At 39.2% G+C, this 17,583-nt stretch overlaps 1 protein-coding gene across 1 annotated transcript in view; it reads right to left on the reverse strand.

The window, feature by feature from the left end:
• Positions 1-799: 799 nt before the first annotated feature.
• Positions 800-17,583, reverse strand: part of LOC126473969 (survival of motor neuron-related-splicing factor 30) — a 45,457-nt gene continuing 28,673 nt past the window's right edge. Inside the window, exons 3-6 of the mRNA XM_050101352.1 lie at positions 13,344-13,482; positions 12,156-12,317; positions 3,433-3,559; positions 800-1,562 (exon numbers count right to left, since the gene is read on the reverse strand). Of these exons, the coding sequence (XP_049957309.1) occupies positions 1,419-1,562; positions 3,433-3,559; positions 12,156-12,317; positions 13,344-13,482 (572 nt within the window). The 3' untranslated portion in view covers positions 800-1,418. The remainder of the gene's footprint in view (positions 1,563-3,432; positions 3,560-12,155; positions 12,318-13,343; positions 13,483-17,583) is intronic.

Consider the following 17,583-nt stretch of genomic DNA (forward strand, 5'->3'; position numbering starts at 1 on the left):
AAAATACTAGCAACAAGAAAGAGTTAAAAAGTGTGAACAGACAAAAACATATGGACAATTTATGAGAGCAGAAAAATCCCACATTCACTTTGAACTACTGTACCATTATACCTCATTACTAAAACTTTCATGTTATAACATGAATACTTTAAATTGATAGAAAAATGGCTGTTTTTTAGTGTATATAACATTCATTCCAGTCTGTATGTATCTGATAATTGTTTTTGAAGCCCTTTTCCCCCTATCATGCATAGGTATTTTCTTGTATAAATTGCATTTTGTTTGTATTCTGAAAGAAATATTAAATCAGATGTGATTTGAAATTTTGAATATTGTGTATTATGCTTACAAGACAATCTGCAAGCTTTATTATAGGCTCTCAGTTTGGTAGAGAATTTTAACCATTTTTGCACAAAGAACTTTCTGTACAATTTTACAAATAATGGTTTCTTCCGGAAGGCTGCACATGCTTTTATCAGTTGCACAGACTCATACCTCACACTGGCACTCAACAATGATTGTGCTACTGGCATTTACAATTTACAAATGACGCTGCAACCGTAAGTGGGCGCATTTGAGTGGCTACAGGCACAAGTTATGTAGACAAATAACTCAAAAGCTACCTAAGTCACTGCTGTTACACACGTCTATGTGCCACACATTGAACAGCTACTGGTAAATGGTTGCTTCTCACCTTTATTATTTGTTGTAACAAATAATTGATAATATTTTGTATGCAGGAAGAGACAGTACATTACATATCTTGAAGGCACTGTAAAAAAAAAACACACTAACGATGTTGGCAATTTAAAAAAGAAATTTAATTAACAACTTTTGGTGTGACTGTAGTATATGAACTATCACACTTTTTCTGAATTGAAAGTCTTGTCTCTTATAAAGGACTGTGAGCAAATCGAGTGACTACCAGAAATACTTTTGTGACAATCTGGGAAGGAGCACATATACAGTACTTTAGGTGACAAATTTACACAATAAATTACAACACAATTAAAATCACTGTACAACATTTCTTATATCATTGTATGAAATGTAAAATACTTCTGATGAGTGCATAAATAGCAACAAAAAATTTTTACATTTTGAGTAAATGGTCCATCATCTACACGGCATAAATTATACATGAAATGCATTTTACACTGTGTTTAATCACCAACACTTCTGTATCACAATAGAAAACCAGTCAAAATGCTGTGGTTCCAAAAAAAGACATTCCATTCATTATGAAACGGCAATTTAGTCCATTGTGGAATTTAAATACCACCATTTGTTTCATCTTCACAAACAGCTCATCACACGAACATGCACTAGATGACGCACATTATCCGACTACTCCATGAACAGCTCTATGGAGAAAGGAAGTCAGTACCAGAATTTCACAAACACAATTCCTAAAATTGTCACATGCCCTTTCTCCATTTTTCAGCTGTAGTAAATTCAGTCATAGGTCTTCCACTCATACCACATGTCCCAATGCCAACACGTCCATTTACATTATCTGGTGATGCAAAAATACTTTTTCTTGTCATGCCCTTTTTGGAGGTCTGAAACAAAGTTGTAAAATTAGAAGAAAACATTTGAAAACACAAAATACATCTATGTGTAAGTCTGTTTATTATTAATAAATGGAAAATCCAGGATGGAATGATGTAACAATATTATGAGAAGGAAAGTTGCCAGTGCTGGAGATATAGAAAGTATTAGTTACCTGATCTACCCATCTAATCTTCAGCATTCTTTTCTAGCACCACATTTCGAAAGCTTCTATTCTCTTTTTGTCTAATCTATTTATCATCCATGTGTCACTTCCATACAGTGCTACACTCCAGACGAATACTTTCAGAAACAACTTCCTGGCAATTCTCTTCTTCAGAAATGCTTTCCTTGTCATTTCCAGTCTACATTTTACATCCTCTCTACTTCGACCATCATCAGTTATTCTGCTCCCCAAATAGCAAAACTCCTTTACTACTTTAAGTGTCTCTTTTCCAAATCTAATTCCCCTGCATCATCTGATTTTATTTGACGAAATTCCATTATCCTCATTTTGCTTTTGTTGATGTTCATCTTATACCCTCCTTTCAAGACACTGTCCATTCCGTTCAACTGCTCTTCCAGGTCCTTTGTTGTCCCTGACAGAATTACAATGCCATCGACAAACCTCGAAGTTTATATTTCTTCTCTACGGATTTTAATTCCTACTCCAAATGTTTCTTTTGTTTCCTTTACAGCTTGCTCAATATACAGATTGCACAACATTGGGGATAGGCTACAACCCTGTCTCACTCCCTTCCCAACCACTGCTTCCCCTTCATGCCCCTCGACTTATAACTACCATCTAGTTTCTACAAAAACTGTAAACAGCTTTAGTACTTACTGAAGAAAATGTCATGCAAAACATAGGGTAGGGGAAATGTTTTCATTCATTTTTCTGTCACTTGGTTCAAATGTGTGTGAATGCCAAAGGGACCAATTCCATCACTTGGTCTGGCAGCTTGCCAGCAACAGACTCATCTTACAAAGCAAAACTAAATAACCTACCAAGATGCAATAAAGAAGATATGCAACTGGCTGAATATAAGATCTATAAACATTCAGTGGACTATGAAGACTACATTGTTACTGCAGTAGTACATGGTAACTTCATAGTTTCTTTCACTGTCTCTATGGTAATTCAAATTCCATTCCACAGAGAACTCACAAAAAACTTTAATTATCTCTTAGTACAGAAAGTTATGGCAGAACAGAAATAATATAGGAGTGAAGGTGACAAATCAGTGAACATATAGTAGAGGTGCTGAGTTGTCAACAAGTTCATAAACAAAGACAGGAAACTTTGCTAACTTTGGAAGCCTTTTTAGAGTATTCAACCAGAACAATAAAGCCATACAATGCTAGTGAAGTTTCCAGCATTGTTTACATTCCCGTCAATGAACCAATGCGGCTACTATATTGCGAGTTGTTACCTTCGGTCCAAAATTATTTAATTATCTGTTGATTCCTTCAAACAATTTTCTAGTCAGCATCCCTATTCCTAGTCAGCACAAAATAAACCTAATGGAGTTCCTAATTGTTTCCTGAATTTGGTGTACAACTAACTCAATAAAAACTCATACTAAAAATTAAAATTCATACCCTCACCTACAGGCAGTTCCTGAAACCCAAGTTGTGTCATATAGGGTAACTGGCTTGCAACGAAAGCTGTTCAGTTAACTCAGTGCAACAATGTCACATGATGAAACAGCTATGAACTCATGCTTTGAATTATACAATGTTGGTAATTTTAATTCCAATTAGAGCAACTCTCAAAATCAATAATATTGTTAAATTTCCATTTGAAAATTGGACGAAGATCAACGTAAGCACAGCATCAGCATTTGCTGTGCAATTGAGGTGTGAACTCAGGGCAGTTACCTTTGAATTAAATGCAAGCCACTTATTCTTCTCACCCTCACGTTCCTCTTCCAATTGCTTGTACCTCTGCAACTTCTTTTGCTTTTTCTTCTTCTGATATTCTCTCTGTTTTGATAACGCCAATTTCCTGAAATGATAAAAAGTGTCACTTTATTTGAAGTTCAAGAGATTACATTTATTTAAGATATGCAACTAGCTATTTGTATCAATGTTACTTAGCATCTCTAAAAAGAAATTACTTAATTCTGAAAGGTGTCCATAGTCTTTATAACAAGGTTAAACTGCCAAAAAACCTAATAAAACCCTAATTATAACAGTACTTATGATCTACGAATATAAACTCTATATGTATGTATTTTTCTAGGTGTACCTTTCTAATTGTTTATTTCACTTTTTGTACTAGATGTAGTTTAACATGCCTACTAAAACGTATGAATGTAAAATAAGTAGAATGCCTGGTTAGATGTAAGAGAGGGCCTGATGGCCCTAATCTTGCCAGGTTAAATAAATAAATAAATAAATTACATGTAAGTATGAAAATTTAATCAACATATAAAATGTTACCTAGTTGGTCTTACATAAATTAAAAAGAGATCATATTTATTGAAGGCAAATACTTACTGGCACAAGAATTTATTTTATTGCCTTAGCTTTTTTGCAATATTAGAAACGCAGTTAACAATACTATTTCCACAAAAAAATCTTTAACTTAATGCAGAAGTGTAATGACTGAACCACAATTTAGTCCTTTTCAGAAATCTGCAGAAATTTATTGATCTGAACTAACTTCTCAGCTCCTTTCTCTCCTAAATTATTTCTTAATATTGACCAAACAAGCCCGCAATGGGAGGTTCTCTCAATGTTCGGTTGCCGTGCTGACAGAGCAAGAAATGAGGCTTTTCACAAAAGAAGTAAATTCTATTGGTAAGCTTCCCTTTCTCTCCCATTTTCAGTCTTCCACCAACTGTTTTGATGGAACTGTGTTACAATTGCATCAGAAAAAATATTGGCAGGAAAATAATTAGACATAACACTTGCAATCCACTCTGGATGCATCTCTATGAGCTAGTTTTCTGCACTTTCTTCCTGATCAGCAGTTTACCTTTCCCTCTGAATCTTGGGCTGTAACTTACTAGCATTATACTGAATGGGTTCTAGTGTTTCTTCCTTTCTTTTTTATTATGTTCTTATAGGGTTCCACATCAGGGCTTTTTGAAAGACCAATCCACAGTTCAATGACTTTTTCGATGTTTGTACTGCCTGCTTCAAGCAGGTCCAGGACTCTAGAAAACCTCCAACAATTGTCAGAGAAGATGAGTGGCATCTTCACAAATTGTAACACCATCTCCAAGATTTTGCTAATGTTAGCAGGGACTTCTTCAGAGTGCTCCGTTACAATTTCTACATATTTAGAATCAAGCAGTTGTAAGAACGAGTTAGTGTTTCGATAAATTAAATTGAAGTGTTTAACTATAAATACCAAAAAAATCCCAAAAATCCAATACAACCCCATTTAAACCACTGGGTCTTTTTTTAAAATCCAGATTTTTCCAAACCCTGGTTTTTAGTGCTTTTGTTAAAACATTAAGAGATGAGTTTGGTGAGTATCCCATACAACTATTTAAAATCTCCTTTCTACTAAAAGTATTGGACAAACAAAGGTAACACAAAAGTAATATTGCAAGTATTTTTCTGATCACTAAGGTAAAAAAAATCGATACTTTAAAACTCTATCCTAAAAGCTTCAGTACAACTGATGTCACACTTTCAAAAATGAAAGTGCTTGTTATCTGAAATTCATCCCATGACTGCAACTTATTGTACTCTACTTCAAATGTGTCAATCTTGCAACAAAAAACTTAACAACTTGGAACCTCCTACCTCCCCATCATTCCATACAAGTGCCAATTTTACAAAACAACTGATAATTCAAGGACAGTGTCAAAAATCTCTTCCGTCTTTCCTGGATAATAGGACGGCATTGCATAACCACAAGGCTATGATGTTCTCTGCAGGTGGTCCATACGTTAACATCAGCACTCCTACGCTTCTGCCCTGATTACAAATCAGCATTTTCTCTTGTCACAAGGGAACAAATTGTCTTCATACATTATATATAGATTTGAATGAATGCTACAGCATACATGATCTGCCCACTCCTTCATGCTACTTTGATGTTCAAACAGCTAACTAACTGGATAACATTTGTTTGACAGCTTGCTTTCAGTTACTGATCTATCTAAATGGCAAGTCCTAATTTGGAATTCCTGGAGGGCAGATCATTATCCACTTCCTCCTGAGCACTACCTCCAAGTGAGTAATGAAAAATTAAAGGCAGGAAAGCTCTCCACAATACAACTTTGTACGACTTTAGTATCTCGAGAGAAAATATTCATTACTCTCTCTTCCAAAAAGAAATTTGCAGACTAGATGTGCTGCAAAATTTAAAACAGGATAATAAGGTATCCAAAGAACACAGGTAAGAAACATATTACACGGACATTCAGTGAGTAAAACAATACTTTTTTTTCTGAAAGCAGATTGGATTGATTCATTTCCCTCCATGGAACACTATTTTCCAACATAATTTCCATTCAATATGGCAGTCTTACATCATTACTTGAAGGGCATGTATACCTCATGGTATCACTCAACTGCATCAATAACATCTCCATCGTCCACATACCCCTTCCCATGCAGTGCGTCCTTCATTGGGCCAAACGGATGGAAGTCTGAGATGGTGCACAATCTGGGCTGTAAGATGGACAAGGAAGAGCAGTCCAATGAAGTTTGGTGAGCTCCTGTAGAGTGTGCAGACTTTTATGATGATTAACAAAAAATTTTCACGAGCAGCTTCATAACCCACAAGCAATTCTGCACAGACTGTCCATTGTTCTTTATGGTCTTCTGTTAGTCAAAAGGAACCCAGCGAGCACACACCTTTAAATCTCCAACAGCTGGATGTGTGCATCAGTACTACCATAATGTCCAGTTGTGCAGTGAGGTGTTTGTTAATTTTCGATCACCATGAATGTGTATGGTGCTGTGGTTTCCTGCTGAAAGAAACTTGGCGCCCTCACTATCACCTAACCTTACCCTCAACAGCTCTCTCCTAACTTGATGCAACTGTGCTTGAAGTGCACAAATCTAGCCTTCCTGCTCCTCTATTGACCTACTGCTGCTGCTTCTTTTAGAGTTCCACGAAAGGACCTATGTGATTTCCTCAGAGTCTTCCCCACTGCGTGGTATTGATAACTACGTACTTACAGACAGAATCAATTCAATTTTACATAGTTTGTTAGTGAAATGCGGTATCACAGTGAACAGTAGTCGAAATTAAAAATTGTCAGTTTTATAATTTATCACTGCTTGAGAGTTGTGAAAGAAAACAGTTCCTTTGCAGTAATGAGATTCTTGTGCCTTTAATTACAGTAGACTAATAAAACGTTTATTTGCTACATTCATACTGTCTATAGTACTTTCTTCTAAAATACGTCTCTGGAGAGGGATGTACATGTTCCTCTGTTAAAGTATATTCTTCATATAGAGGAGAACTAAGTAGGGAAATTGCTGATGGTCTAGTGGCTCTCTGTTACTAACCAGTAACGTAAAATGTAAACCCCCATCCACAGGCCCTGGCGGACCCAATGGTAATGAGCGGCCACCGTATCATCCTCAGCCCCCAGGCATCACTGGATGTGGATATGGATGGGCATGTGGTCAGCACACTGCTCTCCTGGCCATATGTCAGTTTCCGAGACCGGAGCCGCTACTTCTCAATCAAGCAGCTCCTTAGTTTGCCTCACCAGAGCTGAGTGCACCCCGCTTGCCAACAGAGCTTAGCAGACCGGATGGCCAAAAATCCAAGTGCTAGCCCAGCCCGACAGTGCTTTACTTCGGTGATCTGATGGGACCAAGTGTTACAACTGCAGCAAGGCCGTTGGCATTGCTAACCAGTAACATTCCTAATATCTTGTTCTCACTAGCAGCTAACACAATCTGCGATGACAGTTTATTTGTTCAACAGAAGTATTAGGGGTGTTCAATAAGTAATGTAACACATTTTTTTCCTCGGCTAATTTTGGTTGAAAACATATAATTTGTTTTGGGACATTGTGGAACATTCCCACTTCAGGCCTTAGAGTTTAAGTTAGACAGGTGGTGGCACTATATGTAGCCTTCCAGATGGCATCTGTAATGGAAGTGTGTTTCAAATAGAGCTGTCATCGAGTTTCTTTCAGTGGGAACCAGAGCGCCACAGATATTCATAAGCAGCGAAAGAAAGCACTACGAGTCTTTGGGCGAGGTGTTTGTCATTATCGCAAGGTATCGCAAACCTGTCTGATATCTCACATGCTGACTGTCCGACACAGCTGCAATGTTGAAATGTGCAGTCACTGTAATTTGAGGTGATCAATGGAAACAATCAAACACCTTGCTGCACAACTGGGAGCACAGTGAGTGCACTCATTTAAATACTCCAACTGTTGGAGACTTGTGTCATCTCTACTTGAACACACCTCTGATGCAGATGCCATCTTGAAGGCTACGTATATAGCAGCCACCTATCAAACTTAATGAAACGACAAGAGCTGAAGTGGGATGGGGCTACACTAAGCATGATCTGCACTTCAATAGGTTTGGGAGAGGGTGGTTGGTGGAGTTCATTGGTGAAAATGTAGAGATTGGGTGTGAGGTCACCCACTGTCAAATATCTGTTGTCAGGGGTAGGAGAACTAGGCATATATATATATATATATATATATATATATATATATATATATATATATACACACACACACACACACACACACACACACACACACACACACACACACACACACCATGACAAGGAGCTCCCCTATTTTAAAACGATCTCAAGCAGCTTAGTCATCTCTGCACGGCTTATGTGAGAAAGACAGTATCACACTGGAGTATTTTGTTTTGTTTTAGGGCGCAAAAACAACTGAGTCATATGCACCCATGTCAGAACCAGAAGATACACATTTAGCCTAACTGATGGAAGGAAAGAGAGCTGAAAACAAATACTTCCTCTTGGAGAAATGTCCACGAAATATGCCATACAGACAAAGGAGGTCCCGACCTAAAGATTAAATGTCCTTCGCCACATTGCTGAAGTAAAACTTGGTCAACAGCCTGGACGTCATTCACTAAAATGGTTGATAACTCAGACAGCAAACATACATTACAATGTAAGTGGTTAAAAAAAATGGCATTGGGTCAGGAAATGGTGAACAGTCAAAGGTTGATGACAAGGAGCACAAATTGGAGGGGGTTCATCACTTAACAAATGGGGAAAAAAAAAAAAAAAAACCACCACACACACACACACACACACACACACACACACACACACACACACACACACAGTGCCCAATACACAACCTAGCTAGAATGATCTCCTCGTGACGAGGGCTGAGAGGAAGTCGGCCAAGCAGTGGGGAGAGGTTTAATTCCCTGGAGTTGTTCCAATGAAGGAAGATCAATGGTGACGCCAAAGTGACACCACCTGTTGACAGACAGCAACACGGAGATCAGAAGAAATGGAAAACTAGCAGGCTGAGATATGATGACTGTAGGCTTGGCAGCTTCAACAGCAGCCTCTTTTCCCATCAGACAGACATGACCAGGGACCCACATAAACATCGCAGAGGCTCCCTCAAGGGTGAGCAAGTGGAAGCTTTCTTGGACTCGTTGCACTACGGGATGGACTTTGTACAGTACACAGAGGCTCTGACGGGCAGAGAGAATCGGAGCAGATGATACACTTGAAGAGCCTGTGTCGCCTGATGTATAGTGTGACCTGATATAGCCGGCACGGTAACTCAGCGTGTTCGGTCAGAGGGTTAGCTGCCCTCTGTAATAAAAAAAACTGAGTCAATTGATCAACGATGAACTGAAACGGGACGTCTGCCCCGGGCAGATACAATGAACGAAAATGAACATAATTAGATTAAAAATAATACAAGGCACAGAGCTTTGCTATAATTACTGAGCAGTGTTCCGAAAGCCAAGACCTAGAATGGTTGGTGCCATAGATGAATGCACACCTGACACCATGGTCAGTCTGAGAGCTAAGTTCCGTGCAAAGATTGAAAAACTTACAGTGGTAGATCAAATCTGGAGTCGTGTCCTCAGGAAGCTAAAGAAAATCCAATGAAGCTAGATTAGTGAAGGATTCACATCCATCGGGAACATGGAAGGTAGGGTGGAGTTAAGCTGCCACAGCAATAGCGGAAATGAACTCAAGGAGGTAACAGAGAAGAGGGACTGAAAGTCGAAGTAGTCACCAAAGAAGAAGGCATAGGATGGGTGGCAAGGCAAGGAAGAGAAACGATATGCGTATCAGCTGAGGAGGATGTCACATCGGTATGACAGCAGTAGTTTGGCAGCTCCTGCATAGAAACTTTCAACTGGGTTAGTGTAAAAGATGCCAGTGATCAAACATATGCCACAATGGTGGATTGTATTTAAATGGCATAAGATGGACAGACATGCAGATGCGTAAATGAAACGTCCATAGTGTAGTTTCGAATGGACAAGGGATCAATACAAATGGAGGAGGGTGGTCTAATCCATTCCCCAGGAAGTACCACTGAGGACACTTAGGACACTGGGGGATCAGGTTCAGTGGGCAGCCAGGTGAGACACATGGGAGGACCAAGAAAGTTTTTTTATCAAGCATGAGCCCCAGGAATTTGTAGTTTCAGCGAACGGAAGAGCAACAGGTCCACAGTGTAAAGATGGCAGAAGAAACTGACTGCTGCCATAAATTCATGCAAACAGTTTTGTCAGTGGAAAAGTGAAAGCCACAGTCTATTCTCCACAAGTAATGATGATCGAGACATTGCTCACGACACCACTCAAGAAGACAAGTCCATGGAAAACTGCAACAGATCACAAAATAATCAACAGAAAGGGAGCCGGAGATGCCCGGCAGGAGAAAGGCTACAATAGGGTTAATGATGATAGCAGAGATCAACACCCAGGACGGAACCCTGAAGCGTCCTGCTTTCCTAGATAAAGTTGTCTGACGAGGCAGAACTCACACGTACCTTGAAAACTATGTCTTAAAAATTGCTGAAGAAAATGGGGCAAGCAGCCTCAGAAGCCCCAAGTGTAAAGAATACGGAGGATACCAGTCCTCCAGCAAGTGTCCTAGGTTTTCTGCATATCAAGAAACATGGTCATAGTCTGGTATTTCCTCAGAAAACCTTTCATGACATGGGTTAACAAATTGATGAGATGGTCAACTGCGGAACGGCGTGCCCAGGTCTTGTGGTTTATGTACTATGCCTGCCACATTCAGTTCTTAGTTATGGAGATTCTTTTGTGGGGATCGAAGGCACAAAATATGGACACAGTTTTTAAACTGCAGAAAAGGGCCATAAAAATAATAACTGTAAGTAGCGGCTGAGCTCATTATGAAGTGCAGTTTTAAAAAATTGGCATCCTTACTGTACCAAGTGAGTACATATACCAATACGTAGCGCAAATCATGGAAAATAATATGAAATACCACACTAATAGTTCTACAGGACCTGAAAAAGATTATTGAAAGACATTAGTTTAAAAGCCACCTAAAAAGTTCTTCACAAGTAATGCATATGACACAAAGATTACTTAAAGGACCCACAGTAGTGGATAGTAATGAAAGGGGATAACTACAGCACCTTGTCACATTTCAATACATGATTATGGTTTACTGCTTTCAGAAGGATCATGTGTCAAGGTGTGTAATACATGATAGTAATGCAAGAGGGCTTAATTTTTCAGGTGGACAGTAGCACATAGTTGAATATGGAGTCTCAAATTGAGGCTAGAGGCACAGCATCACCTTCTCAGACCAGGAATCATCAGTGTGTGTCTCAGCATGATTGTCCTTAGTGTGTGAGCAGTGAAGAAGGAAACTGTCTCACATTACAAGTTACCTGAAACAATGTGTGCATAGGTAAGGCACTGCAGCTGTTAGGGCACTGACCTCATATTCACGGGGACGGAGCTGTGTCCAGCCAACCTGATTTGAGTTTTTCGTGATTCTCCTAGATCGTTAGGCAAATGCCACAATGGTTCCTTAATAAAGGCCACAACTGAGCATCTGTCCCGCCCTCTTAAAACATGTTATGTATGCTGTGTTGTATTTTGGCCTACTTGTTGCCATTACATTATATTGGCAAATCCTATATCACTGCGAGATGATCCTTGGATGAATAAAGATATACAGATAAAATGTTCAGAATATAATTGGCCCACTTGCTATTTCAGGGTAACAAACAACTGTACTGAAAGTGTTATTTTACTAGTAAAATTTATGAAGAACACTCCCCTTCCAACAACAACTTACGAAGAACGCTCACCTTTCAACACTATGTACATTATATGAATCAAAACATTTGCCAAAGACTTACCATTTGTCTACTACGTTTTCTGAATTTACTGTGCAGGTTTAGTTTTTATGATGAAAAGTGTATTAAATATGGCACAAAAGTAAACATTAGGCTACACCATAGACCAATCTGTTGCCACAATGTATATTCCGTAATCAAATTTGCCAACTCACAATCAAATTACGACTTTACAACCTAGCATTAGACCTTGAAAACACTACAGATCACTCTGTCACCACAACCAACATATCAGGGGATGACACATACCACATTCTAGCCATTTAATGGTATAAATCATTCCTTAAGCTCACATACTTAGCTTTACTATCAGCTCCATCTTCTGCTGGTCTCTTTGCACCAGCCTTCAATTCTTTCAACAGCGCCACTGACGTAACTTCTGAATTTTTGTAATTGTCGAACACAACGGAGACTTCATCTCCATCTTCCGTTATGTCTTCAATTGTTGCCTCGTAATATCTGTGAACAGATCACACAAAATCTGAATGTGTGTTGGGTACAAATACAAGCTGACACCAATTAAAAGTCGTTCGTGTACTGTACAATATAGTGATGAGTCCTACCAATAGCACACTTACAAAAACAAGACATTTTCATGGCAAACTTTTAAAAGCAATCAAATTAAATGGGGATTAATTTTAAATGAAGACAAATGCCTGCAACTAAATTTTCGATGACAAAATATATAGAAAAAACTGCCTGATACATTTATAATATGTTTGTCACCTGTGGAACAGGTCGAGAATCACATTTCTCAACAGTGATTTCTATGCAGAAAGGAAAAATGGGAAGTTGTGGAAAGGACCTGAATATTTCTTGTTTCATTAGTACCAGTTTCTGATCTCACCTTCAATATTAGGATGTCACTTAGGTCTGGCACATTATATGGCCGAAATGCAAATCAAGCTGACAAAATGACCTCCTGCAAAAGTATAAATTAATTCATAACAAGTGCATGGAACAATAAATATACTGACTGTACATCAGATACTGACATTTGGTCGGAATGCATACCATTTCAAACGTTCATTAAACAGTCTCATTTTAGCAGGCAATACTGGAACTGGCTGATAGCATCTTTTTCAATCATCTTCACCGGCAGACTCCCCTATTTCAGGTTTTTACCCACATTTAAATAACAAGACAATATTTTACACAACTAAACCTATAATTGAAATATGACTGATTATACATTACTAATTTTTTTCGCACTTACATAAAGCCAACAGTTTGTCTATTGATAACATTTCCACTACTTAAAAAACACACATAATTTGGCATAAGAGCTGTAGATTTGACTACAATACTATAAAAATGCTGTCATAAATTCAGTGGACCATTTTTTAGTTTATAACAACAATTAATCTAGGTCCCACTCCAATTCCATTCCTGTTACTATAAGACTTAACACAGTAAGTAAATAGAACCACAATATTTCCTAATTTTAAAGACTTCAGAACAACAGAATTTTAAGTTTAAACTTACTGCCCATCTCCACTCCAAATTGCAAGACACCTATCTCCAACTTTCCAGTCCTTTCGAACAGGTACAATTCTGCTAACATTTGGTTCTTCAGCAGCCAAGAGCTTTGCTGTAAGTTCAGCTTCCTCTATACTTGAACTTGCTGTAAAAAAAAAAATTGTTATTTTTCATATAAAACTCGATAATAAAATAGGCACAGGATTTTTTTCTGAAGACATATTAATATATGAAAATGAAAGAAAGCATTAAAATTTTAATTCCTTTGTGGAATGTATGTGGTCATGAAACTTCTTGACATATTACATCTGTGTGGCACACTGGGACATCAGATCATACTCTTTGTTGCAGAGTCACAGTTTTTTTATTTGAAACAAACTTTGGACAGCAAAGCAGCAATTTTCCCACTTTTATTTCAGCTGTTCATGTATAGCAATGTATCCAGAGGATTACCTGTGGAGTTTAGAAATGTAGCGCAGATACTGACAGACTGAAGCTTTGTGTCTGTTACCTAGAACACTCAACTGGCACCTTAGACTTGTCCGTAAAATACAAAGTTTTCATCGTGCCCTCTTACACAGTTTATAAAGACACAAAGTTTCATTAAATTGTGTTCTGTATTTCAGATTGAACGATTTCATTCAACAGTAATATTCACTAGCATTCCAAGATGTCTACCATAAATTATCTTAAGGGTGGTTGTGGCTTAAGTGTGCCACCCACTTTGCCCCTTAAATCTTAGGATTGTGGTGACATCTTGATCTGAAGCACAGCCCAAGGTGTGTCTTTGCCTAGAAAGCAATAATTCGGTTGCAAGTTGGCACAGCCAACAAATGTGAATTCAAAACACAGGTTGTGATGACAACTGAAGTGTAATGGAGCCTCAAGTTTCTGTTAGGGTCACTTCAATTCATGTTACCATATTTAACATGCTTTTCATTATAGAAATTAAAACTCTGAGATAAATATGGAAAACTTATATGACGGCCAAATTTTGGATGATTATTTTGAGGCATTATGTACATACAAGGGGGACCCAAAAGTAACGAAAATTTTTCTCTGGTAGTTGGTATAATATTACTTCTGCATTCTCCCGCAAGATGCCTTTGCTAAATACCAAAAGTATCAGTTGCCATAGCAAACTGATGTGGAAATCTTATTGCGATCAGTCTGTTTTTGTAAGCACTGTTTCACATGTCTGGCAATTTTTCACCGTCTGACATTAAATACCTACATGCTAAAATCAGGTGCTATTTCCCATTAGGAAATCAACACCAGAAACTTTTTCAGTGCTTCAGATAGCTTACGGGGAAACAGCTTTGAGCCAGATAAGGGTTTATGAGTGGTTTACTTTTCTTAAAGGTGGTCAAATGTCAACTGAGGAAGAATTATGACTGAGAAGTCCCTCGACTTCCAGAATGGATGAAAACATTGAAAACATCTGTGTGGCTATCATGTTTAATCATTGTAGAACAGTCAGTGAATTGGGGGAAACAACTTTAATATTCTGGAGTTCATGCCAACAAATGCTGACTGAACAAGAAACACGTTGCAGTAAAATTCGTTTCACATATTTTTCCTGACAACCGGAGAGAGAATCATTTATACAGGTGCTGTGCATTGACAGAACAGTCAGAGGTTGAGCTAGATTTTGATGCAAAAGTCATCATGTTATGGATATATCGCGAAAACCAACCAACAACCAGTCAAAGACTCCATCACCAAGAGCATAAGAAGCAAGTCAGGAGAAATCCTGCGTGAAGACAATGTCTGTCTGCTTTTCGGCATCAAGGGTATCATCCATGATGAATTTGTTCTCCAAGATACCATGGTTAACCCACATTATTACTCTGTCCAGTCAGATTAGTGTGACCACCTGTTAAACGCCTGATTAACCACCACCTTTTGCAGCATCAATCACTCTGAGATGGGCAGGAAGAGTCAGTGAGATTCTGCAAGGTAGTGACAGCGATGTGGAGCCATGCTGACTCTAGTGCCATGGACACCTGCACTAGAATTCTCAGTTGAGGTTCCACGGCACAAAAAGTTCGATCGAGGTGGTCCCACAAGATTCTTGATGGCTTTCAACCTGAGAATATCAGTGGCCAGGGGAGTATGGTAAACTCATTCTGGTGCTCCTCAGAACATGCTCATACACTGCAAGCTGCGTGACACACTGCACTCCCTGCTGATAGGTGCCATTGTGCCAAGGGAAAACCAACTGCATATAGGGTAACTGGATAGATAAAAGAAGATCTGCTCACCAAGCGGCAGCAGGAGAACATACATAAAGAAAGCTTTTATTTATGCAAGCTTTTGGAGCCAGTGGCGGCTCCTGGCAGAAGCGTAGAAGGAGAAGGAAGGGGGGAGGGGGGGGGGGGTGAAGGAAGACTCGATAGGTTTAGTAACTGGGATACATTTTGGAAAAGGGTCAGGGAGACTGACTGCATGGGATGAGAAAGATTCCTTCTCATCGCGTCCACTAAGCCTCCCTTCACTGGGGCCTGCATGATTTTTCCAAACTGTACCCCTGTTCCTAAACCTCACCAGTCCTTTTCACCCCTCTCGCTTCCCTTTCAACACTTCTGCCAAAAGGAGACATTGGCTCCCAAAGCTTGGACAAGTAAAACCGTTTTTTGTGTGTGTTCCCTGCCGCCACTTGGTGAGTAGATTTTTTGTATCTATCTAATTACATTATACTGCCAAAAATTGACTATTTTCATTGTTATAAACTGCACGTAGGGATGGACATGGTCTCCAAGGATAGATGCATGCTTGTATTGATCCACTGTGCCTTCCCGAATGGCAACATCACCTAGTGAATGCCACGGAAACATTTGCCAGACCATAACGCTCCCTCCTCGGGCCTGGACCCTTTGTTTTCAGACATTTCACAAGCAGCAAGCATTGGTGCTGTAGTGCTTCGAGAATTTCGTGGTAAATTCTAGAAACACTTGGCTCTCCACCAGCTTGAACACCCGATATTTTAATGACAAGGGTGAGAGAGCCTTTTTACTGTGCCACATGTCTGTGTGTGCAGGAAGGGCAGCTGTCACGAGGAGCCAGGAGCTGTGTCAGATGAGCGGCCCCGACAAGTAGTTACAAGCAGTGGCCTAGAAGTTATATCAAAAAGTCAGAGTATTTGGATAATGTTCCATGGTGTGTGTGGTGTCACGAGGATTGTTACAGAGACAGATGAAGCGTGTTTTATGTAGAAACTTTTACTTTATGTCTTGACTCTGCCTGAGGCAGAACATATGTAACTTTATGAATGTTTAGTAGATTCTGACATTTATCTTGGAACCAGTTGGTTTGCTGGAGTTTGTTGAGAATAATTGTTACTTTGGGACAAGTCGAAAATATATTATTGTTGAACTGACAAGAGCCTACAAGTGCATAATTTATTTCAAGAGTATAGAGATGGTTAATAATAGTCCCCTTAACCTCATACAATCTTCGGAGCTGAATTAAACAGTGAGGGCAACGTAGCTGATAACCCAAAGAAGAGGATCAGCTGCACGCACAATGTGTAAGTCAACTGGAAGAGACGTGCGAGTCGTGCAATCCAACACAGCATTGTCTCTTGTCGTCCAAGAAAGCATTAGAATGTGGCAACCGAAGTGACAGGACAAGAAAAAAGCGGGAATTTTACGACAGAAATCGAGATAAGAACATACTGTGTTGCCATAGCAACCAGAAGTAACAAGACTGAGAAACTGTTTCAAGTAATTGCGTGGTGTCCAATAAACCGAAGGAAGAAAGTTGTGAATGCAACACAATATAAGACGGGAAAAAGTAACAACGTCAAGAGAACGGAGAGAAGATCTCAACTTTTTGACTAAGGAGTTTTTAGTGTGGGGAGGAAGTATTTCTCACCCACGCACATCATGCCTACGCCAACGCAGTAGCTAACCGACGTCGACGCAGTAACCCGCCACCATTGCTGACTTCGCGTCCACTCGCCAATGCTGCAACCAATGTTTGACGCTGCCGGCACCCTTGCTATTCACTGGCGCTGATTCTACACCTGCTCACCAATGCAGCGTAAAATTCTATGGCGGGCAAGTGTGAAATAAAAAAACTTTATTATTCTTGTAAGAAGTGTTACAAAATACTGTGGGGTGAACTTTTACTGTGTAATTGGTATAAATGAAATTAGTATTACATCCTCACAAGAGCTGAAGTCTATAGAAATATGGATAGCTTAAAACAGGTCGAGGAGAATCAAGAACCAGCTACGACCATG

Source organism: Schistocerca serialis, chromosome 4, assembly GCF_023864345.2.
Source record: "Schistocerca serialis cubense isolate TAMUIC-IGC-003099 chromosome 4, iqSchSeri2.2, whole genome shotgun sequence".
NCBI lineage: Eukaryota > Metazoa > Arthropoda > Insecta > Orthoptera > Acrididae > Schistocerca > Schistocerca serialis.